The sequence below is a fragment of the Salminus brasiliensis genome, chromosome 8, assembly GCF_030463535.1.
Source record: "Salminus brasiliensis chromosome 8, fSalBra1.hap2, whole genome shotgun sequence".
NCBI lineage: Eukaryota > Metazoa > Chordata > Actinopteri > Characiformes > Bryconidae > Salminus > Salminus brasiliensis.
Window position 1 is genome coordinate 3,575,958 of NC_132885.1, and position 27,048 is coordinate 3,603,005.

The window sequence follows — 27,048 nt, forward strand, 5'->3', positions numbered from 1 at the left end:
GAACCACTGAGGGGAACCAAAACTTAAAAGGAGAACACCCATAAGAGCATCGGAAGAACCACTGAGGGGAACCAAAACTTAAAAGGAGAACACCCATAAGAGTGTCAAGAAGAACCACTGAGGGGAACCAAAACTTATGAGGAGGATACCCATAAGAGCGTCAAGAAGAACCACTGAGGGGAACCAAAACTCAAAAGGAGGACACCCATAAGAGCATCAGGAAGAACCACTGAGGGGAACTAAAACCTAAGAGTATGAGAGAAAATGAGAAACTCTCTAAGAGCATAAGGATTAACCACTAATACCATTTATATCCTTGATTTTAGAAATGCAATGAATGAGCAGGTGTCCCAATACTTCTGTCAATGTATTTCGGTCTTAAAGGCAAAGTAATTTAATGGGAATTGTGCTTGTTATAATTGTGGAGGGTAAAAAAATGTCATGAGAAAAAAAACCCTTGAAGGAGGACACGTCTGTATGAACAGGTAAGGAGATCAGTATAGTGAGAGACAAAGCTGGGGAGAGGTATACCTTCATCTTTCTTCAGTGACCTAATCTTCTAACTGCAGATTCAGTGGGGTGTCTAGCAACGGAGGAGGGACTCAAGAGTTTTACAGAACAACTGTTAAAAACGACAAAGTCCTTACCTTCCAGAGACACACGACCAGCATGCCCAGAATACACAGGCCGAGAAGAAGACTGACCATGATGATGAAAATGCCCACGTGGGGGTGTGGTTTATGGTTGTAGTACGCATTCAAGGTCACCTGTAACGTCCCAGAAATTGGAAAAAGGTCAGCAAATAACAATACGTTTAGGTTGCACCCATTGCTGACACAGATGTGCAAATGCACACAAACACACAACTTGTCTAGACCCTCTAGAAAAGTCTTGCCAATAGAATAGGACTCTCTGGAGCAGATAAACTAACAGGAACCTATTGGCTCCATGCTGCCTAATAATGCCAGGCGTGGGCTAGTAGAGGGGTATAAAGCCCCCCAGCATTGAGCTGCTGTGGAGCAGTGGAAGAACTGTGTTCTCTGGTGGAGCTCCATCCAAATATTTTGGGATGAGTTGGGGAGTTGGTGATCACCCAGCATCCTAAGCTCTGTAACACTTCTGTTGCTGTGTACAAATTAAAAATCCTCAGTGCAATAGACCAAAATCTAGCTGAAGGTCTTCTTCCCTGGGCTATTTCTCATTTTAATACTCTTGACTTCAGAAGAATCAATGAATGAGCCGGTGTCCCAATACTTTTGGCCATTTTTGGTCTATACCTTTTTGCTACCATACTTTTGGTCTATACCAAAAAAAGGGGACTTACCACAGCTATGTTGTCGTCCTTCAGCAGGATGGTGTTCAGGTCCTTCACAGGTGACGTGACCGAGATGACACTGCTCATCTGCATTATAGCATGTCTCCCCTAAAACAGAACATCCATGGGAAGACGTCAATAAGGAACATCAGGAATAATGGTCTTATTTTTTTGTGTGTGTGTATACGCTTAAAACTACATTTTGGGAGGAAGAACATGCCTGAAGCCCCTCCTCCCTAATCCAGCATCCTATAAATTCCATCTCGACCCTGTTCTGTGAACCCTCCACCACCCCGTCACCGCCCTTTTAACCCTGGTATCAAAGAGGGCAGTCTGGCCTCGCACCACAAAGCAGAAGCCACCTGAACTTTAACCCAAGCCTCCTCAGAGTCACCCCCCCCCCCCTCCAAATCATCATAAGCTGAAGGCATGGTCAGTCCTTCTGTACAGTGAGTGTGTCAGAGCCATGCTGAGGCATTCTTACAGGGCTAATCTGGAGAACTGCAGGGTTCAGCTCCACTTCCAGGTTGATGGTGACCTCCTTGCCGATGTCCAGATTCCCAAAGCTGCACTGCAAGGTCATGCAGGCCTCGTCTGCTGGAGCACAAAACTGCAGAGGGGCAGAACAGCTCAGTTTGTAAAGCACTATTATTCCAGTTTGAGAACCGGCTCGGCCACGCTGGGCCTCTCTGAACCGTGGGAATGAGTGTGATCTGAGCTTTTTACCATGATGCGTTTGCTGCTTTTCGAGAAGAAGAACACGAGCTCCTGAATAAACGAAGCCGGCGTCACGTCACAGTCATCCTCCAGCCACACACTGCTGTTCTTTAGATGGCAGTGGCCTAAAGTCGTCTGCAAAATAGAAGTTATTTGATTTTGATCGTCCACTTTTCAGATTTTCACACTATATGACAAAAGTATTGGGACACAGCGTATTGCCGTACTACACATATTGCCACAGGTGTATAAAATCAAGCCCCTAGCAATGCAGTCTGCATTTCCCTTTCTTACACACATCAGTGAAAGAACGGGAGGTTCTGAAGAGCTCACTGAACTCCAGCGTGGTTCTGTATGTAATAGGAGACACCGCTGCACCAACAACTACAAGTCAGCTGGTGAAATTTAGACCTTCCCTCCTAGATCTTCCTCCATCAGCTGTGAGTGGTGTTATTATTGAAAAGTGGAAGAGTTTAGGAGGAACAGCTCACAGAGAGCAGCTCAGTGTCCACCGAGTGTCTGTCAGACCACGTAAAGTTACAGAGCGGGGTCAGGGCAGAGTGCCAATGTGTCCCAATACTTTTTTTTTTTATAAGTTCTCTTATAAGTATGACACTAAGTTACAGAATGTCAGGTTTTTTTAGGGAATAAAACATTATGTGATGGAGTTTCCTTACCTGTAAATCTGTAATCCGGACTAGCCTGTCCGGGTACGGAGTCAAAGCATGAGGAATCTCGATTTCTACTTTGGTGTCAAGAGCTTTACTGGGGCCGACATTCATCACCTGCAAGCAACAGAACCAACATTACGATAAACCACATTTTACTGAGAAATACATCACAGTACTGCAGGCAGACGGACATTCCTACAGCACAGTTCAGTGTTTGGCTTTCTTTAGCTCTAGCAGTGAACTACACCTCCCTACACCTCGCTGTACTGCTGGTCAGTGCAGGACTGTATCTTAGATTACCTTAAATGTGTAGTTAAACTTCTCAGTGTAGCAGTCCACTGGAACCGGCTCATGTTCTCCAAATATGAACGATGTGGGAGACACAAAACTGCATATGGAAAAAGAGAGAATTTCACAGGGGTTTAATAATACAATATATCATATCACATTACTCAACATAAACCATATTAATGAGTTCATTGTTTAATTTAAACAATATATAGAACAAATTTCAATACTGACTGTACTGCATGGAGTTTCATATATATAAAAATATCATACTGCATTGTTCAATACAAGCCTCTTAATATATATATATATATATATATATATATATATATATATATATATATATATATATATATTTATACTTATTTTAATACTGACAATAATGTTCATTATAAATAGTAAATCCTAATTTTGAAAATATATAATAATAATAATATAAATAATAATAAGAATGATGTATTATTATTTCATATTATATAATGTATTATTATTATTTTTTTGAAATTCTTCTTCTTCTTATCATTATTATTATTATTATATCTCCACTGTTTATCATCACACCTCATGCATCATCATTAAAACCATTTCATAATTTTTTAAATAATGTATTCTAACTTTTACACTAGATCAACTACTACACCAACATACAATATGTGGACAAAAGTATTGGGACACCTGCTCATTCATTGTTTCTTGATTATAAAAACCAAGACTATTAAAAAACTAAGTCTCTACTATCCAGGGAAGAAGGATTTCTATTAGATTTTGAAGAATCATTGCTGTGAGGATTTGATTGCATTTAGCAACTATCCTGAAAGTACTGGATGAAGCACCACCATCACCATCATTCCAGAGAACACAGTTCTTCCACTGCTCCACAGCTCCTCAATGCTGGGGGGCTTTAGACTCCTCTACTAGCCCACGCCTGGCATTAGGCAGCATGGTGGCGAAAGGTTCATGATGTTTATCTGCTGCAGACAAGCTGTGTGTGCATTTGCACATCTGTGCATCTCTATATATACACATCTGTGTGTGTAGGTTAAGTGTTGACCTATTACTCACCCGTGTACATTGAGGTCCACTCCGTATCTCAGCGGCATTGTCAGATAGGCCATGTTGTCGTGTAAGAGGTCCATGTTCTCATAGTTCTCTCTGAAATAAACACATGACACATTTAGCCTCTTAGCTCTGAGTCATGGGCTAAATAAATACCAGAATCAGATCAGAATTGGGAGTGTTTGCACATACAAGGAATCTGCCTTGGGACACACAGTTTTTACAATAATAATAGTACAACAGGAGCTGTGGTACATACTGTAAAATTAGCCTGTACTATGTACTGTACTAAAGTGACCAGGTTGACCTTCTGATCTACTGCAAGACTCCTAACACTTGACCATATATGATATATGTCTGATATATGTATCTGCTCTGAATATGACCATATGTTAAAAAAAAGCAGATGTACAGTGTGGGAAACGAAGAAAACAAAGAATTAACCTCACTCAGCGCCCCCTGTAGTACAGAATAAACATGACTGGATACCATATGGCTTGATATCCACCCTCAGTATCAGCTGGTCTCCCAATATCTCAGCCCGATCGAAAAATGCATGTTAGGGGTGTAGAAGTGGGGCTTGGTAAGGCACAGGCAGGGTAGAAAGCAGCCAATCAGAGGCTTTTCTGCTTCCTACGTTGCCATGGTGACTAATAGACACGACAGCATTTGAAAGGTCTCCGCCAACCACTATGTAACAAAGTAAAAAAATAATCCTTGCTGTTTCATCATATGTAAACCCTGAGTTTCTAATGCAGCAGAACTGAAATGTCAACCTCTAGGGGGCGCACCAGCTGGGTTTGGAACAAGAAAAGCTTCATTATGCACTGCTTTCAAGAGTACGTGTGTATTTAGAGTTTACTCACACTTACTCACAGTCATTTATGAACATGAATGAATGAATATCGAGAGCGAAAGGCTGAGTAATATTGAGATATAAATTTTTTAACCGCATCAGCCAGCCCGAGACATCTACAGTACTGCACAGAGGTTTTAGACCCCTAATCCCATTATTCTAAACCCATGTCTCTCAGCAGTGAGAGAGTTCTACTAAGCTCCAGATCTCATCAGAACAGATAAATCCAGTAAAAAGGAGAAACAAGAGCTTCTCATTCTGAAGAAAGAAAGTAGTGAGATCTTGTCGGTGAGCTAGTCTGAAGAACAGAGCTCGGTTCCTCCAGGGTTCTCCTGGACGCCCCCCAGTCCAGCCAGCACAGCGTGGAGGATGTGTTCAACTCCATCAGCAGCAGCAGCAGCAGCAGCAGCAGCAGCTCACCTGATTTACCATCATTAAGCCCTGATTTACCACCAAACCAGGTGTTGATCTGAGGAGAACTCTAAATAATACTAGACTCCATGAGAGAGGAGAACTTTGGAGATGTTCTAATGATGAACACAGTGATGGAGAACCACCACCACTTTCTGTAAGAGTGTTAATATTAGTGATTATTCTAATATCAGTGATTTACTGAGGAGATAAACACTATATGCAGCATTCTCAAATTGTCACAGGAGCCCAAACAATTTGCAGTACTGTAGATTTTCCAAGATTCAGGATTCAAGAGTTTATGGTCATGTGCACAGCAGAAACAAGCAGTTACACTGTACACTGAAAATCTTACTTTATATATATGTGTGTGTGTATATATGTGTTTACACTATAAACAAAGTACACTTCTATACATATACAATAAATAAATGATATATATATGTAAAGTACACTTCACACTATACACAAAGTACACTTCTATATATATAGAAGTAAGTATATATATATATATATAGCTAAGTAAAGCAAGTTGAAGAGTACAGTACAGTATGGATGCTTATGCATGTTGGTACTGGACCCGGTACTGGACCCGGTACTCTGTAAAACCGGAGAGTCTGAATAAAACAACAACTGGTACAAAAGGAGCCGACATCCTTCCTCAGCTCGTGACTCATTATCCCGGAGCATCCGTTTACGAGTAGCCCATAACAACACCCGAAACACAAAGAAGGCCTCTCACACAGGCTCCCTGTGCCTGATGCCCAATTATGGTCAATTTGTACGCCGGAGCAGTAGCAAGATGTCTCTCATAAAACAATTACATCTGGCCCCCATTCTGAGCAGCATTCCTTTCCAGTACTTCACTGCTTAATCGCCATTCTTTGTGGCTCCAGTTAAGGACATTTTGCAACCGGCGGGCCGCAAATATGGGGGGGATTCAAAGAACTACGACGTGACCACTTCAGTGTACTCTGCACACATTTATCAGGCCATTGTTTATTTTACTGTGTTCTTCAAACACGAACCCTCGTCAAATAAGGCATGTGTGGCTGATTAAAGGAACGGTTCAACCGAAAATGTACAGAAATTAGCCCCTCCCACCACCACTTGCTTCAGATGTAGGTAATCAGCCAAGACAAGACAAGGTGCTGGAACACCTCACTGCTTAGCTCAGTGCTAATAGCATTCTCAGCAGCACAACCACATCAGATCTGACCCGTCGAGGCATGGACTTCATAAGACCTCTGAGGGTGTCCTGCTGTGGTATCTGACACCAAGATCTTAGCAGCAGATCCTGCGGTATGCCCTGTAAGTTGTGAGGTGTGGCCTACACGAGTATCAGTGAGCTCTAGGTGCCCAGGACCTAGGACCTAGTCACGGTTTACCAGTGGTCCTTTCTTGGAGTACTTTTGAAAGGTACGGAGTGGGTTTGAGTAAGGCCTTATTGCATAGACTATTAGACAAAAGTATTGGGACACCTGCTTATTCATTATTTTGTTCTGAAATGGAGGGTATTGACTAAGTAAAGAGGAAAAATTGGATGTCTTACCTTGTAGCATTGATGCTAATGTTAATATCACCAGCGCTGCTGTTTTGGATCACATCCATTAAGAAGCTAATGTTAAGCTGAGGACAAAAGCAGCATGTGAGTGTTAACAGTACAGAAGCATTAACAGAACACATTCAGGGCTGGAGGTGAGGAAGCAGACAGCTACCTTCGCCAGGGAGGGGATGTACAAATTGCCCACACTGCAGTCCAGTCCAATGGCTGTTTTATTCTCCTCAGCAGTTTCACAGCTTACATGTTTCTCCTCCTAATAAACCCAAATAAACATAAAGTGGTCAGTGAGAGTGTCTACCTGTAATTAACTCTATATAACATTAGAAGAAACCCAAATAAACATAAAGTCAGTGGTCAGTGAGAGTGTCTACCTGTAATTAACTCTATATAACATTAGAAGAAACCCAAATAAACATAAAGTCAGTGGTCAGTGAGAGTGTCTACCTGTAATGAACTCTATATAACATTAGAAGAAACCCAAATAAACATAAAGTCAGTGGTCAGTGAGAGTGTCTACCTGTAATGAACTCTATATAACATTAGAAGAAACCCAAATAAACATAAAGACAGTGGTCAGTGAGAGTGTCTACCTGTAATTAACTCTATATAACATTAGAAGAAACCCAAATAAACATAAAGTCAGTGGTCAGTGAGAGTGTCTACCTGTAATTAACTCTATATAGCATTAGAATAAACCCAAATAAACATAAAGTCAGTGGTCAGTGAGAGTGTCTACCTGTAATTAACTCTATATAACATTAGAAGAAACCCAAATAAACATAAAGTCAGTGGTCAGTGAGAGTGTCTACCTGTAATTAACTCTATATAACATCAGAATAAACCCAAATAAACATAGAGTCAGTGGTCAGTGAGAGTGTCTACCTGTAATTAACTCTATATAACATTAGAATAAACCCAAATAAACATAAAGTCAGTGGTCAGTGAGAGTGTCTACCTGTAATTAACTTTATATAACATTAGAATAAACCCAAATACACATAAAGTCAGTGGTCAGTGAGAGTGTCTACCTGTAATTAACTCTATATAACATTAGAATAAACCCAAATAAACATAAAGTCAGTGGTCAGTGAGAGTGTCTACCTGTAATGAACTCTATATAACATTAGAAGAAACCCAAATAAACATAAAGACAGTGGTCAGTGAGAGTGTCTACCTGTAATTAACTCTATATAACATTAGAAGAAACCCAAATAAACATAAAGTCAGTGGTCAGTGAGAGTGTCTACCTGTAATTAACTCTATATAGCATTAGAATAAACCCAAATAAACATAAAGTCAGTGGTCAGTGAGAGTGTCTACCTGTAATTAACTCTATATAACATTAGAAGAAACCCAAATAAACATAAAGTCAGTGGTCAGTGAGAGTGTCTACCTGTAATTAACTCTATATAACATTAGAAGAAACCCAAATAAACATAAAGTCAGTGGTCAGTGAGAGTGTCTACCTGTAATTAACTCTATATAACATCAGAATAAACCCAAATAAACATAGAGTCAGTGGTCAGTGAGAGTGTCTACCTGTAATTAACTCTATATAACATTAGAATAAACCCAAATAAACATAAAGTCAGTGGTCAGTGAGAGTGTCTACCTGTAATTAACTTTATATAACATTAGAATAAACCCAAATACACATAAAGTCAGTGGTCAGTGAGAGTGTCTACCTGTAATTAACTCTATATAGCATTAGAATAAACCCAAATAAACATAAAGTCAGTGGTCAGTGAGAGTGTCTACCTGTAATTAACTCTATATAACATTAGAAGAAACCCAAATAAACATAAAGTCAGTGGTCAGTGAGAGTGTCTACCTGTAATTAACTCTATATAACATCAGAATAAACCCAAATAAACATAGAGTCAGTGGTCAGTGAGAGTGTCTACCTGTAATTAACTCTATATAACATTAGAATAAACCCAAATAAACATAAAGTCAGTGGTCAGTGAGAGTGTCTACCTGTAATTAACTTTATATAACATTAGAATAAACCCAAATACACATAAAGTCAGTGGTCAGTGAGAGTGTCTACCTGTAATTAACTCTATATAACATTAGAATAAACCCAAATAAACATAAAGTCAGTGGTCAGTGAGAGTGTCTACCTGTAATTAACTCTATATAACATTAGAAGAAACCCAAATAAACATAAAGTGATTGGTCAGTTCTCCTGTAAAACTGCAGCTTTACAGGATGAGGAAACTTTTTCTTCCTAACTTTTAATGGAAGTCGATGTAAAAAGATTTTATTACTATTTATTTTGGAGAATTTCTGTTGGTCTATTCATGAGGAACTTCTGGTCAAATGTAAAGAACAACTGCCAGATTCACAAAAATGGAGATACAAGGTTATTGTATGACAGTGGCGATATGTCTTGCCAATACAGTAATGTGCTGGAATACAATAGTTGTGCTCATATTCTGATTATTTTCTTTTCGGTGATGTACACAATAAACGCTTCTTAGCACACTCACAGCGTCCAGCACTCGGATGAAGTGCAGGTTGTTGGGGAATCGGAGGTGTAGTTTAGGCAGAAATGCGTCATCTCCAGCGTTGACCAGTGTAGCGTTCAGCATGATGGTCTTCCCATTTCCCAGAGCAAAATACTGCATGTTGTTGTAAGATCTGGGGAGACACACAGTACTGACATCAGCACAGACAGCAGGACCATTCAGGTCAATTCAGTATTTTTTCTTTTAAATTGAACTATAAAAAACATGGACTTTAACCCAGTATCGGTTTATCGCATGTCAGTTATTGTGAAACTTTACTGGCCCAAATCGTAAAAATGGTACATTTACATTTACATTTACTGCATTTAGCTGATGCTCTTATCCAGAGCGACTTACAAGGTTACTCGTATTACAGAGGCGGGCCAATGTAGTGTTAGGAGTCTTGCCTAAGGACTCTTATTGGTGTAGCACAGCACAGTCACCCAGACTGGAAATCGAACCCCAGTCTCCCGCATGGTGCAATATCTCATTGGCAGATAGTGGTGTTATCTGTTGCACCACACCAACCACCACATTCATATATTTATTCATATTTATTCATATATTCATATTTATTCATATATTTAATTACATTTGAAGCACATATTTATATTATTTTAGAATATTCACAGGAATATTACTGAGAAAGTCTCGCCCTTCAGCCAATCAGGTTGCTGGTTACTGATAAAATCACATAAATTACTGATAAAATCACAATCAGGTGTCTGATTACTGATAAAGTCCTGCCCTTCAGCAAACAGAGCTAATCTGCTTGCTGGTTACTGATAAAGCCCCGCCCTTCAACAAATAGAACCAATCAGGTTGCTGGTTACTGATAAAGTATCACCCTTTTAGAAAAAGAGTCCCGCCCTTCAGCAATTAAAGCCAATCAGGTTGCTGGTTACTTATAAAGCCCCGCCCTTCAGCAAATAGACCCATTCTGTTTACTGATTACGAATAAAGTACCACCCTTTTAAAAAAGAGTCCCGCCCTTCAGCAAATAAAGACAATCTACTTGCTAGTTACTGATAAAGTCCCGCCCTACAACAAAGAGAGCCAATCAGGTTGCCGGTTACAGGTAAAGTCCCGCCCTACAACAAAGAGAGCCAATCAGGTTGCTGGTTACAGATAAAGTCACGCCCTACAACAAAGAGGGCCAATCAGGTTGCTGATTACTGATTAAGTCCCACCCTTCAGCAAATAGAGCCAATCTGCTTGCTGGTTACTGATAAAGCCCCACCCTTCAACAAATAGAACCAATCATGTTGCTGGTTACTGATAAAGTACCGTTCTTATAAAAAGGGTCCCGCCCTTCAGCAAATAGAGCCAATCAGGTTGCTGGTTACTGATAAAGACCCGCCCTACAACAAAGAGAGCCAGTCAGGTTGCTGGTTACTGATAAAGACCCGCCCTACAACAAAGAGAGCCAGTCAGGTGGCTGGTTACAGAAAAAAGTCTCGCCTTTCAACAAATAGAGCCAATCAGGTTGTTGGTTACAAATAAAGTACCGCCCATTTAAAAAAGATTCCCACCCTTCAGCACATAGAGCCAATCAGGTTGCTGGTTACAAATAAAGTACCGCCCATTTAAAAAAGATCCCCGCCTCTCAGCACATAGAGCCAATCAGGTTGTTGGTTACAAATAAAGTACCACCCATTTAAAAAAGATTCCCACCCTTCAGCAAATAGAGCCAATCAGGTTGCTTGTTACTGATAAAGTCCCGCCCTACAACAAAGAGAGCCAATCAAGTTGCTGGTTACATATAAAGTCCCGCCCTACAACAAAGAGAACCAATCAGGTTGCTGGTTGCTGATAAAGTACCGCCCTTTTAAAAAAGAGTCCTGCCCTTCAACAAATAGAGCCAGTCTGTTTGCTAGTAGTGGATTAAGGAGGGTCCACGTGCAGGTGGAGAAAGCCCCCCTCTATGTGGAGATCTGCGCTATTTAAGTGTGGTATTTAGTTTATTACTGAGCCGAACGCTGCAAACTACTCAAGCAGCTCGTTTGTGCAGATGTAGAAAAAGAGTCTCGTCAGTTCTCATTAATATTATTAGCAGAGGCTAATAAATAATATCTGCGATAATTGACTAATTTAATAATAGAAGAGAATAGTCCTGCAGTTTAAAGCAGCTACTCCTGCTAATCAGAGCAAAAAGAGCAAAAAGAAGAAGACCATGCAGTCCGTCGAGGCTTTCCCTGCATTCATTTGCATCGTTTGGGGTTTTTATTTGAGTGGTTTGAAGGAGAGCCATAGGTTTGTACTGGGGAGAGACGCTGCAGGCTGTGCCCGGAGTCAGTCACACACACACACACACACACACACACACACACAGATACACACACGGTTCAGACCCGATTTCCCTCTAAACTAGGCACCAGGTGCGCATCTGGGAGGGTGACAAGTCTCACTCCCCCATCAACAGACACACACACACACACACACACACACTCACACACACTCTTGCCTTATGAATAATCAGATCATGCATTATCACCGAGGAGAGCGAAAGAGGTCCATAAATTAGTTTGCGTACGGGTGGAAACATGATCCAAAATGCTAATTTAGACACACACACACACACACACACACACACACACACACGACTCAATTAAGCCTGGGAAATGATGAGAATCAAAAGAAGTGATGTAGAAGTCTGGATCACTGTGTGAATCTAAAGGACTGAGGGAATAATGGTGTATCCCAGCCTGTGTGTTCCCTGAGGGCGTGTTCAGTGTAAGAGTGGGCGTGGTTATTCAAATAAGAACTTGTTTATTTAATAGTGTATTTAAATAAAGCATGTGAAACAGCGTCCTTCACTCTCCTCAATGAAATTAGCGTACTGCAAACAATATAGTTGAAGCTAAAAGCTTAAGAACAACAGGAGGATATTCACACTCATTCCTCAGGTAGAAGTGAGTGGAGATACGAGGGTTTAAAGACTTCTATAGAAGCTGAAGTATCAACTGAAGCTTTTTACTCCAGTAAAAGTGTAAAAGTACTGGTTTCAGAACCACTTCAAGTAGAAAAGTAAAAGTAATGGAAGGAAAATAAAGGCAGAAAGCTTAGGCCGCGCCACAGGGGTCTATAGTGCACTTCATTAATATTCATACACAATAAGAACAGGTCATGATATTAACCCCTTAAACACAGCCATGTTTTAACTACAGGCACTTCTGTGCAAACTGGTGAGGCTAGTTTGTAATAACACTTTCGGGCCTGCTGGCGGACCATAAGCTGTTTAAGGGGTTAAAAGATCTATGTACTATGATGTCTTTGGGGAATTTGCAGTGTTTTGGTATGGCTCAGTAACTGTGTGAGAGAGAGTGGGCGACCAATGAAATAAAAAGCACTACTTACTGCGGCAGCACCAGATGTGCAGAAACCTGAAGGTTAGTAGAGCAGTTTTCCCAGGCGCAGTATCTGGCAAACTGAGTCTGTGAAAACACGGAAAAACCAACAGGAAACATTGGTTTCATGAGAATCTCGCTGAGGCTCTGGCCAGTAGCCTTTCCTATGTGTTTGTTTTATTTTTTTTACTGATGACGTCAAAGTTGCGGACGGTTGTTTCTGACTATAACTTATAGTCAGTTACTATACTATGCTCTCACATTTGGACAAAAAAAAAAAATAAATACAAAACTCCCTCTCTCTGCCTGTTTAGGAGTGTGGGGGGTTCTCAGACAGCAGCTTCATCACAGCACATACCAAAAAAAAAAAAAACACAAACAGTAGCCATGCTGTCTTCCATCAGCAACCGGAGCCTGCATAGTTTCAGTGTGATGCTGACCGTCTGATAGCCAATGTATCAGAGAAAGTGCTAGGGTTGTGATGGGGAGAGAACTAACGAGTGGGTTGGGTAATTGGCTAAAATCAAAAATTGGGAAGGAAAATTTGAAAAAAAAAACTATGGTGCGATATTTTTTAGATTTTAAGTTTTCTGTGTGATCAATCAATGTCTGAGCAGTTTGCACACAGTGAGAAAATCTTTGCTGTTAGAAACTGAGCTTCCGCTTGCTGCTATATTTAGGTCTGTGTTGGCCGTTATGCTGCTTCTGGAGGAATCTAGCCTCAAACTCTGAGGCTTTAAATTTTATATAATCTATATATATAAAATTTAAAAAGTACTTTATATATCTATATAATAAAAATGTGAAAAAGTTCACATTTTTATATTATATTATAAAATTAAAAAGTACTTTTAAAAACCATATGTTAGTGTATATATATATATATATATATATGTATATGATGTGAGCACAGACTGACTGAGTTGGGAGGTGTCTGTTGGACGTACCTGGTTGCTGACGAGGTTAGTGTGCCCCTCTCTCTGCTGCAGGATGGGCTGGAGTGGGGTGAAGCTCCTGGAGCCCCCCCGCACCACACTGTGCTCTCCCAACTCGTACTGCACCTCAAAATGGATCGGAGTGAAGATATCACGAACGTCTTTCTGAAATACAAAAAACAGAGAAGATATTTTACCCAATTATTAAACATGACTGAAAGAAGGAATGATCGCACACTCATCCAGCCCGACCTGCTGCAAGACTGACCGCTGGGGTCCCCTCTACCTGCGTCAGACCAGCTACCACCTACCAGTCCGACCACCACCACCCATGCCAGACCAGCTGCACACCCTCCTACCACTGCTACCTGCCTAATGACCATGTTCAAACCTACATGGACTTGTAACTATCTGCACTATTAACATCACCACTATTAATTATCATTACTCCGACCATCACTGCTGTGACTATATTTAGTTATACTACACCATGATTATTATATTATGATTATGCCGCTTTGCCTTGCACACTAGCAGTCTGTACTGACCAGCTTGAGTCTGCGCTGAATGCTGATTGGGGAGCTTAGTGGGCTGAGTGAGGACTCTCTGAAGGCCGTCTCAGCTGGACGATGTTTTTTTTTCTCCCCAGTGCCCACCCCATCACCCCCCACCCCCCCACAACAATCCCTGGCTTTGGCTGTGGATAGCACGTGTGACCCGGACACTACGCTCTCTCTGAAACATCTGGACACCGTCCACAACAGCTGCACCACGGAGTCACACTGCAGCACACACCGAACTCAGCTGGAGCTGCCGAGCCAAAGGCAAAGCTGGGACCCACTGCCCTTCACTCAGGGAGGCTGATGAAAGCACCCTGCACATGTGCAAAACACCCCCCCCCCCATACACACACACACACACATAGAAAATGTATCCATACCATCCAAAAATAATGCATAGTTTCACACCAACGGCTACAGTAACACTATCTCACACACTGATAGCTTTGACGAGCTTTGTGGGTCACTGTAATCATAATCATTAAAGGCTAAAATGAATTGATACTGGACTACAATCACTTCATAATTATTACTGTTAGACAATAAACCTACACACACCATATTCATACTGGATTAAAATCACTCCACAATTATTATTCTCAGATTGTATAACTACACACACTGCATGTGTGATTTCATACTGGACTGAAATCCGTTCACAGGTATAACTGCCAGACAATACAATCACCAACACACACTGCAGATTCATACTGGATTAAAACTACACACACTGCAGATTCATACTGGAATAAAACTACACACACACTGCAGATTTATACTGGAATAAAACTACACACACACTGCAGATTCATACTGGAATAAAACTACAAACACACTGCAGATTCATACTGGAATAAAACTAGACACACACTGCAGATTCATACTGGAATAAAACTAGACACACTACAGATTCATACTGGACTAAAACTACACACACACACTGCAGATTCATATTGGATTAAAACTACACACACAATGCAGATTCATACTGGATTAAGACTACACACACACTGTAGATTCATACTGGATTAAGACTACACACAATGCAGATTCATACTGGATTAAAATTACACACACACTGCAGATTCATACTGGAATAAAACTAGACACACTGCAGATTCATACTGGATTAAAACTACAAACACACTGCAGACTCATACTGGATTAAAACTACACACACACTGTAGATTCATATTGGAGTAAAACTACACACACCCTCAGATTCATACTGGATTAAAACTAAACACACAATGCGGATTCATACTGGATTAAGACTACACACACTGTAGATTCATACTGGAATAAGACTACACACACTGCAGATTCATACTGGATTAAAACTACACACACTGCAGATTCATACTGGATTAAGACTACACACACTGAAGATTCATACTGGATTAAAACTACACACACTGCAGATTCATACTGGATTAAAATTACACACACTGCAGATTCATACTGGATTAAGACTACACACACTGTAGATTCATACTGGAATAAGACTACACACACTGCAGATTCATACTGGATTAAAACTACACACACTGCAGATTCATACTGGATTAAGACTACACACACTGAAGATTCATACTGGATTAAAACTACACACACTGCAGATTCATACTGGATTAAAATTACACACACTGCAGATTCATACTGGATTAAAACTACACACACTGCAGATTCATACTGGATTAAAATTACACACACTGCAGATTCATACTGGACTAAAACTACAAACACACTGCAGATTCATACTGGATTAAATTACACACACTGCAGATTCATACTGGACTAAAACTACAAACACACTGCAGATTCATACTGGATTAAAACTACAAACACACTGCAGATTCACACTGGATTAAAACTACACACACACTGTAGATTCATATTGGAGTAAAACTACACACACCCTCAGATTCATACTGGATTAAAACTAAACACACAATGTGGATTCATACTGGATAAAGACTACACACACTCTGTAGATTTATACTGGAATAAGACTACACACACTGCAGATTCATACTGGATTAAAACTACACACACTGCAGATTCATACTGGATTAAGACTACACACACTGAAGATTCATACTGGATTAAAACTACACACTGCAGATTCATACTGGATTAAGACTACACACACACTGTAGATTCATACTGGATACAAATTACACACACTGCAGATTCATACTGGATTAAGACTACACACACACTGCAGATTCAAACTGGATTAAAACTACACACACACACTGCAGATTCATATTGGATTAAAACTACACACACACTGCAGATTCATACTGGATTAAGACTACACACACACTGTAGATTCATATTGGAGTAAAACTACACACACCCTCAGATTCATACTGGATTAAAACTAAACACACAATGCGGATTCATACTGGATTAAGACTACACACACTCTGTAGATTCATACTGGAATAAGACTACACACACTGCAGATTCATACTGGATTAAAACTACACACACTGCAGATTCATACTGGATTAAGACTACACACACTGAAGATTCATACTGGATTAAAACTACACACACTGCAGATTCATACTGGATTAAAATTACACACACTGCAGATTCATACTGGATTAAAACTACACACACTGCAGATTCATACTGGATTAAAATTACACACACTGCAGATTCATACTGGACTAAAACTACAAACACACTGCAGATTCATACTGGATTAAAATTACACACACTGCAGATTCATACTGGACTAAAACTACAAACACACTGCAGATTCATACTGGATTAAAACTACAAACACACTGCAGATTCACACTGGATTAAAACTACACACACACTGTAGATTCATATTGGAGTAAAACTACACACACCCTCAGATTCATACTGGATTAAAACTAAACACACAATGTGGATTCATACTGGATAAAGACTACACACACTCTGTAGATTTATACTGGAATAAGACTACTCACACTGCAGATTCATACTGGATTAAAACTACACACACTGCAGATTCATACTGGATTAAGACTACACACACTGAAGATTCATACTGGATTAAAACTACACACTGCAGATTCATACTGGATTAAGACTACACACACACTGTAGATTCATACTGGATACAAATTACACATACTGCAGATTCATACTGGATTAAGACTACACACACACTGCAGATTCAAACTGGATTAAAACTACACACACACACTGCAGATTCATATTGGATTAAAACTACACACACACTGCAGATTCATACTGGATTAAGACTACACACACACTGTAGATTCATATTGGAGTAAAACTACACACATACACTGCAGATTCATACTGGACTAAAACTAGACACTGCAGATTCATACTGGATTAAAACTACAAACACACTGAAGACTCATACTGGATTAAAACTACACACACACTGTAGATTCATATTGGAGTAAAACTACACACACCCTCAGATTCATACTGGATTAAAACTAAACACACAATGCAGATTCATACTGGATTAAGACTACACACACTCTGTAGATTCATACTGGAATAAGACTACACACACTGCAGATTCATACTGGATTAAAACTACACACACTGCAGATTCATACTGGATTAAGACTACACACACTGAAGATTCATACTGGATTAAAACTACACACACTGCAGATTCATACTGGATTAAAATTACACACAATGCAGATTCATACTGGATTAAAACTACACATACTGCAGATTCATACTGGATTTAAATTACACACACTGCAGATTCATACTGGACTAAAACTACAAACACACTGCAGATTCATACTGGATTAAAATTACACACACTGCAGATTCATACTGGACTAAAACTACAAACACACTGCAGATTCATACTGGATTAAAATTACACACACTGCAGATTCATACTGGACTAAAACTACAAACACACTGCAGATTCATACTGGATTAAAACTACAAACACACTGCAGATTCACACTGGATTAAAACTACACACACACTGTAGATTCATATTGGAGTAAAACTACACACACCCTCAGATTCATACTGGATTAAAACTAAACACACAATGTGGATTCATACTGGATAAAGACTACACACACTCTGTAGATTTATACTGGAATAAGACTACACACACTGCAGATTCATACTGGATTAAAACTACACACACTGCAGATTCATACTGGATTAAGACTACACACACTGAAGATTCATACTGGATTAAAACTACACACTGCAGATTCATACTGGATTAAGACTACACACACACTGTAGATTCATACTGGATACAAATTACACACACTGCAGATTCATACTGGATTAAAATTACACACACTGCAGATTCATACTGGACTAAAACTACAAACACACTGCAGATTCATACTGGATTAAAACTACAAACACACTGCAGATTCAAACTGGATTAAAACTACACACACACTGTAGATTCATATTGGACTAAAACTACAAACACACTGCAGATTCATACTGGATTAAAATTACACACACTGCAGATTCATACTGGACTAAAACTACAAACACACTGCAGATTCATACTGGATTAAAACTACAAACACACTGCGGATTCACACTGGATTAAAACTACACACACACTGTAGATTCATATTGGAGTAAAACTACACACACCCTCAGATTCATACTGGATTAAAACTAAACACACAATGTGGATTCATACTGGATAAAGACTACACACACTCTGTAGATTTATACTGGAATAAGACTACACACACTGCAGATTCATACTGGATTAAAACTACACACACTGTAGATTTATACTGGAATAAGACTACACACACTGCAGATTCATACTGGATTAAAACTACACACACTGCAGATTCATACTGGATTAAGACTACACACACTGAAGATTCATACTGGATTAAAACTACACACTGCAGATTCATACTGGATTAAGACTACACACACACTGTAGATTCATACTGGATACAAATTACACACACTGCAGATTCATACTGGATTAAGACTACACACACACTGCAGATTCAAACTGGATTAAAACTACACACACACACTGCAGATTCATATTGGATTAAAACTACACACACACTGCAGATTCATACTGGATTAAGACTACACACACACTGCAGATTCATACTGGATTAAGACTACACACACACTGCAGATTCATACTGGATTAAGACTACACACACACTGCAGATTCATACTGGATTAAAACTGCACACTGCAGATTCATACTGGATTAAAACTGCACACTGCAGATTCATACTGGATTAAAACTGCACACTGCAGATTCATACTGGATTAAAACTGCACACTGCAGATTCATACTGGATTAAAACTGCACACTGCAGATTCATACTGGATTAAAACTGCACACTGCAGATTCATACTGGATTAAAACTACACACAATGCAGATTCATACTGGATTAAAACTGCACACTGCAGATTCATACTGGATTAAAACTGCACACTGCAGATTCATACTGGATTAAAACTACACACAATGCAGATTCATACTGGATTAAAACTGCACACTGCAGATTCATACACACAATGCAGATTCATACTGGATTAAAACTGCACACTGCAGATTCATACACACAATGCAGATTCATACTGGATTAAAACTGCACACTGCAGATTCATACACACACTGCAGATTCATGCTGGATTAAATTGACTGCAGTAATCAGTTAAATTAGAGAACGTCCCTGAGAAGTAACGCTCAGGTTTCTTAGTCTGAGCAGACTGTAAAGAGGACATCATGATATGAGAGAGTGGGACCACACCCTCCTCCTGCAGTCGCAGCTGCAGTAGAGGAGGCAGCCGTGTGCAGACACACTTCTGTAAATAACCCTGAGCTACTCGATCTGGGTGTTTTCACACTCTGCCTGTTTCGGTCTGTAGAGAGCGTGTGTGACCCACAGCTCAGGAAGCGAGTCGGTGAGCTCTTTACCCACTGCTCCAGCCCGGAGCACTGTAAAGAAGACCACAGCTCAAGGTGCCTCACACCACACCTACCGCTCTACTTTCAGCATTTCACAGAAGTCAGCATGTGTTAATGTGTCATCATTTATGACTTACAGACACTTCTGTGTCAAAGAGGAAAAATCAATCAATCAATCAATTAATCAAAAAATTAATTAATTAAAGAATTTACAGTACTTGGCTTTGGAATTACAATTAAAACGCTCTTGCGGTGTGGTTGCTGGGTGGTTGCTTTGATGTCCGAGGTGTTTAGTATGGTGTTGCTAGTGGTTGGTATCTATTGTTTTCTATGGTTATCCTAGGTGGCTATCCTAAGTGTTGCTAGGTGGTTGCTATCTGGGTGCTATAGCTGTTTTAGGTGGTTGAAATGGTATATTAGGTGGTTGCTGTGGGTTGTTGATTAGTGGTTGCTAGGTGGCTGCATTGGTGACACTATGTGAAGAAGAAGAAAAAGGAGAACGCAAACTGGATAGCAATTTAGCTATGGCATTGCTAAGTGGTTGCTATGGTATCCTAGCTGGTTTCTGTGGTGTTCCTAAATGGTTGCTAGCTGGGTGCTACAGTGGTTATAGGTAGTTGCTATGATGTTGCTTAGTTGTTGCTAGGGCATTGCTAGGTGGTTGCTAGGGCATTGCTTGGTGGTTGCTATGGCTCTGCTAGGTGAAGAATGAAGAAGAAAAAGACGAACATAGATCAGATATATAGAATATATTTGTGTATTTCAAAGCAGTGGTTGCTATAATATCTCAGGTGGTTACTGTGGTGTTGCTAGGTAGTTGCTATGGTATCCTAGATTAATTCTATGGTGTTGAGGCATGTTTGCTAGGTTTGCTGTAGTGGTTCTAGGTGGATGCTGTGGTATTGTAGGTGGTTGATGTGGTGTTGCTAAGTGGTTGCTAGGCAGTTGCAAAAATATAAAGAATACTGCTGAGACAATGCACTGTTGCGCCGCTCTCCTCGCGGCCGGCGCTGCATGTGCCCAATATTTCAGTCATTATCCCCAAGGCTCGTTTATTAAGCTCTGAAATGCAGCACAGCCAGTCTCCCTGTCCCGACTCCCTGTGACAGATAATCACACTTGTTTATGGGCGTCACCTTCTCCTCCACCAGCAGCCGCTCACACTGCAGCAGCCTCGCACAGGCTCCCATTAATTACTGTGTAAAACAGCAGCAGCAGACGCTCCTGATTACAGACACTGAAACAGGAGAAGAGTCCAGAGGGGCTTCAGAGAACACCTGGACCACTCACAGACACACACAGACACACACACACACAAACGTGCACAAACACAGACACATGCTGATACACACTTACACACACAATCTATCATCTCATGCCTCTCGGAGACTGGGTGTCACGCAGAGACGAGCCGCATGCAGCGTGTTCATTATTCTCTTTCACTACAGCAGCTTCATTTCATTTCAAACTCCAATCAGACCCACTTTAGAGTTCAGCAGTCAGAACACATCCTACTGTCAGATTCATTACTTCTCCCCTAAAACCACAGAAACAAGCAGACAGTGTCTGAATCAGGAGTGCAACAAGGACAGGAGTGAACAATCGAATCAACTAATCACTAAAGAATTGCATAAAGAACTCAGGAGTTGAATAAGTAATTCAATCAGAAGATGAATCAGTACTCGAGCAAGGAATTGACTAAGCAGGTGAATCAAGACTTGAAAGCATGAAATTCAATCAGCAGGTATTTCAGGGCTGGATGGGATATGAAACTGAATTAGTACCTGACTAAGGAATTGAATCAGTAAGTAAATCAGGGCCTGAGATTAAAATCGAACCAGTGGGGAAATCAGGACTTAAGGGACTAAATCAAGTGAATCAGGTAAACAACTAAATTGGCAGGTGATTTAGGACTAGAGTAAAGAATTGAATTGTCAAGTAAATCAGGGCTTGAGTATGGAATTGAACCAGCACATGAATCAGTACTTGAGTAAGGAATTGAATCAGTAAGGAAATCAGGGCCTGAGAATACCAGTGGGTAAATCAGGGCTTAAATAAGGAACTTAATTAAGTAAATCAAGAAAGCAATTGAATCAGCAGGTGACTAGACTCAGGACTAGAATTAAAATTAAATTGTCAAGTAAATCAGGACTTAAGTATGGAATTGAATAACCACATGAATCAGTACTTGAGTAAGAATTTGAAGCAGCAGGTGAATCAGTACTTGAAAGCGAATTAGCTCACTTTGGAAAGGAAATGAATCAGTAGGTGATTCAGAACTCAAGAAAAGAATTGAGTTGGCAAGTAAATCAGAGAGACTTGAGTATGGAATTGAATCAGCATATGAATCAGTACTTGCGTAAGGAATTGAATCAGTAAGTATTCAGTAAATAAAATCGAACCAGTGGGTCAGGATTTAGTCAGGACGTAAATATGGAACTGAATCGGAAGTGAATTAGTTAAGCAACTGAATCATCAGATGATTCTGGACTAGAGTAAAGAATTGAAGTAAATCAGGACTTGAGTCTTGAGGAATTGAATCAGCACATGGATCGGTACTTGAGTAAGAAATTGAACCAGCAGGTAAATCAGTACTTTAATGGGAAATTGAATCAGCAGGTGAATCCAAATTTGAGCAAGTAACTGAATCATCAGGTAAATCTGTACTTTAGTAAAGACAATTAATCAACAGTTGAACTGGTACTTGCTTAAGGAATTGGATCAGCAAGTGATACAGAACATTTGTATGAAGTCAAATCAGGGCTTGAGAATTAGATTGAATCAGCAAGTAAATGGATGGGACTTGAGCAAGTAACTGAATCAGGAGGTGAATCAAAACTTCTATATGAAATTAAATCAGAAAGTGAATCAGGTCTTAAGTAAAGAACTGAATCAGCATGTGAATCAAAACTTCTATATAAAATTAAATCAGAAAGTGAATCAGGTCTTAAGTAAAGAACTGAATCAGCAGGTGAATCAAAACTTCTATATAAAATTAAATCAGAAAGTGAATCAGGTCTTAAGTAAAGGACTGAATCAGCATGTGAATCAAAACTTCTATATAAAATTAAATCAGAAAGTGAATCAGGTCTTAAGTAAAGGACTGGGCACAAGGTGGGTGATTTAGTTCTGGAGAACAGCATTGAGTTGTCAGATAAATTATAGAGACTTGAGTATAGAATTGAATCAGTGCATTAATCAGTACTTGAGTGAGGACATAAATCAGTAAGTAAATCAGAGCCTGAGAATAAAATCGAAACCAGTGGGTCAGGACTTAGTCAGGACTTAAAAAAGGAACTGAAACAAGTGAATTAGGTAAGCAATTGAATCAGCCAGCGATTTAGGACTAGAGTAAAGAATTAAATTGTCAAGTAAATCAGGACTTGAGTATGGAATTGAATCAGCACATGGATCAGTACATAAGTAAGATTTGGAAGTGCAGGTGAATCAGTACTTAAGGTATTGAACCAGTGGATCAGGTCTTAAGTAAAGAACTGAATCAACGGATGAATCGGAACTTAAATAAGCAATTGAATTGGCAGGTGAATCAGGAGATGCATAAGGACATCAGGAGGTGAATCATGAGTAGAAAAAGCAAGCAAATCAAAAGATGAATCAAAGAGTTTACTAAGGAACTGACTCAGGATTTCACTTCAGAAGGGTTTTAGAGTTGAATCAGTCTGGATAAGACTCAGAATCAGTAACAGAGGTCACTCAGTGTGCCAAACTCTAACACTAGAGTGAAACTGAGTCAGCACTTGTGTGTGTTGGACTAACTCATTTGGCAACTGGTATCATGTGTATAGAGATGGGGGAATTTTCCATGAAGTGAATTGTGCTGATCTTAGAACTGTAGTGATCACACCCAGCTCAACCCAGCTGAGTTAGTGCTGCTGTACGGCAGGAGGCTTTAAAAGTGGGTTGCACAAACATCAGCTTGGTGTGTTGAAATGTTTTGATATTAACATTTGCAAAAATCCCTGAAATGATGCAAGAAATGAACACAACCCACAATCTCTCAAGAGTAGACACCTATCTGCATCCTATCTGCAGTAATCTTCAACATACCTATATGTAGCAGCTTTACACTATATGTCCCTACAGCTCTCTATAGTTAACTATACTGTGTGTGTGTATATATATATATATATATATATATATAGTATACACATTTATTATAACCCGGAATAAATGTGCTGATGCAGAATCCTGGCATCTTTCTATCCCACTAATGTATTCACCGAAAGCATGGTTCAGGAAACCTGTTCATTGTACATCCACTCACTGGCCACTTTATTAGAAACCCCTACCTTGTGCTTCTTCCACTCACTGGCCACTTTATTAGAAACCCCTACCTTGTGCTTCTTCCACTCACTGGCCACTTTATTAGAAACTCCTACCTTGTGCCTCTTCCACTCACTGGCCACTTTATTAGAAACCCCTACCTTGTGCTTTCACTCACTGGCCAATTTATTAGAAACCCCTACCTTGTGCTTTCACTCACTGGCCAATTTATTAGAAACCCCTCCCTTGTGCTTCTTCCACTCACTGGCCACTTTATTAGAAACCTCTACCTTGTGCTTCTTCCACTCACTGGCCACTTTATTAGAAACCCCTACCTTGTGCCTCTTCCACTCACTGGCCACTTTATTAGAAACCCCTACCTTGTGCTTCTTCCACTCACTGGCCACTTTATTAGAAACCCCTACCTTGTGCCTCTTCCACTCACTGGCCACTTTATTAGAAACCCCTACCTTGTGCTTTCACTCACTGGCCAATTTATTAGAAACCCCTACCTTGTGCTTTTTCCACTCACTGGCCAATTTATTAGAAACCCCTACCTTGTGCTTATTCCACTCACTGGCCACTTTATTAGAAACACCTACCTTGTGCTTCTTCCACTCACTGGCCACTTTATTAGAAACCCCTACCTTGTGCCTCTTCCACTCACTGGCCACTTTATTAGAAACACCTACCTTGTGCTTCTTCCACTCACTGGCCACTTTATTAGAAACCCCTACCTTGTGCCTCTTCCACTCACTGGCCACTTTATTAGAAACCCCTACCTTGTGCTTCTTCCACTCACTGGCCACTTTATTAGAAACACCTACCTTGTGCTTCTTCCACTCACTGGCCACTTTATTAGAAACCCCTACCTTGTGCTTTCACTCACTGGCCACTTTATTAGAAACCCCTACCTTGTGCTTCTTCCACTCACTGGACACTTTATTAGAAACACCTACCTTGTGCTTCTTCCACTCACTGGCCACTTTATTAGAAACACCTACCTTGTGCTTCTTCCACTCACTGGCCACTTTATTAGAAACCCCTACCTTGTGCTTTCACTCACTGGCCACTTTATTAGAAACACCTACCTTGTGCTTCTTTCACTCACTGGCCACTTTATTAGAAACCCCTACCTTGTGCTTCTTCCACTCACTGGCCACTTTATTAGAAACACCTACCTTGTGCTTCTTCCACTCACTGGCCACTTTATTAGAAACACCCACCTTGTGCCTCCACTCACTGGCCACTTTATTAGAAACACCATTCATTCTGCCAGTGTTACTGCTGGATTAAGAGTTGGTCCACTACTCAAACATATCTGAGAGCAGAAACTGACCACTGATGAAGGGCTAAAGCAGGGCTGCTAAAACAGGATGTGGGCCTTGGTGGGCCGATGGTGTACTGATTGTGATGTGCCAGCGGTCAAATAGAGAAGAACACATTTATACATGCAATTCCATTAATTTCTTTTAACATAATAACAACATGTAGAATTTCATAACATCACACTAAATTCTGTAAAACAATCGAAACATAGAATCTAATAAGTTATTATATTATATTATATTTCATTTTGCATAAAAATATGTATAAAAACATCCTCATGGGCCAGATTTGGTCTACAGGCCACACTCTGGCCAGCCCTGGACTAGAACATGGCTAAAAGTGGCCAATAATCAAGTGTACACAGTAAATACCAGTGAACCCCCTTCTGACCATTGTTCCTCCCTCATTACTGCCTCAGACGTGATGATTTCCCCCCTCCACTTTCCCCTACAACACCTCTATAAAACACTGTTCTCTTACCCTCATGAAGGCTTGATGCTTGCTACAGCTAAGTACTCCATGCTCGGCCTTCACGTGACCTGCCGTGACATTCGCCGTTCCATTCCCATGGAAATAGAAGCGAGGTGAGGTCTTGTGGCGTACGTCAGCAGTGAGGTTATACTTCAGCTCTGGGAAAGGAAGAGGGAAAGCTCGGAGTGAGGAAAAATAACATGAGCGAAGAGATACTCTCGCACTAAACCTGAAAAACTGAAGTCAGATTTGATAATTTCTTCATATTTCCTGTAAAAACACACCTTTACTCGAGTGAAACTGGTTTACCAGAGTCTCAGCTTTACTAAAGCAGTGGGGAGTCTGTATATACAATCATATGCATGGAAAGGGCGGAGTCTACAGATTCAAGAAATGGTCGAACCATATGTCTGGACTGTATTATTGCAAAGTTGTTAACAGAATCTTCCAGAAACATCAAATTTGACGTGCCAGCCCAGTCGTAGACTCCAGAGGGTTAAACATTCAATGGCTGAATGTTCACCTGGAAGCAAAATCTTCATATCTTTTTTACCTTTATGTAATATTTCCATGCATCTGTTGACATCTAAATAAACTGGAACCTGTCAGACTTTGACTTGGTGAAGTAATCCACATTTCTCTTTGTTTACCCACAGTGCACTTGTCTATCTAGAACAGGCCTTGACTCACACAGGGGTCATTGTAATGGCTACAGCACAGGCAGGCAGGGATGTGGTGGGGAGATAAGGTGTTGGGCTGGGGGTCTGAGGCACTGCTCTGTCGTCTCAG

The 27,048-nt window shown here is 40.2% G+C and overlaps 1 protein-coding gene across 1 annotated transcript in view; it reads right to left on the minus strand.

Moving 5' to 3' along the window:
- itga4 (integrin alpha 4) overlaps positions 1–27,048 on the minus strand; it is a 64,185-nt gene that overhangs the window by 3,873 nt on the left and 33,264 nt on the right. The window contains exons 15-27 of the mRNA XM_072685407.1: positions 26,269–26,417; positions 13,683–13,835; positions 12,746–12,822; positions 9,371–9,521; positions 7,033–7,131; positions 6,867–6,943; positions 4,054–4,143; positions 3,004–3,091; positions 2,710–2,817; positions 2,042–2,167; positions 1,800–1,925; positions 1,325–1,423; positions 648–767 (exon numbers count right to left, since the gene is read on the minus strand). Coding sequence (XP_072541508.1) covers positions 648–767; positions 1,325–1,423; positions 1,800–1,925; positions 2,042–2,167; positions 2,710–2,817; positions 3,004–3,091; positions 4,054–4,143; positions 6,867–6,943; positions 7,033–7,131; positions 9,371–9,521; positions 12,746–12,822; positions 13,683–13,835; positions 26,269–26,417 — 1,463 coding nt within the window. The remainder of the gene's footprint in view (positions 1–647; positions 768–1,324; positions 1,424–1,799; positions 1,926–2,041; positions 2,168–2,709; positions 2,818–3,003; positions 3,092–4,053; positions 4,144–6,866; positions 6,944–7,032; positions 7,132–9,370; positions 9,522–12,745; positions 12,823–13,682; positions 13,836–26,268; positions 26,418–27,048) is intronic.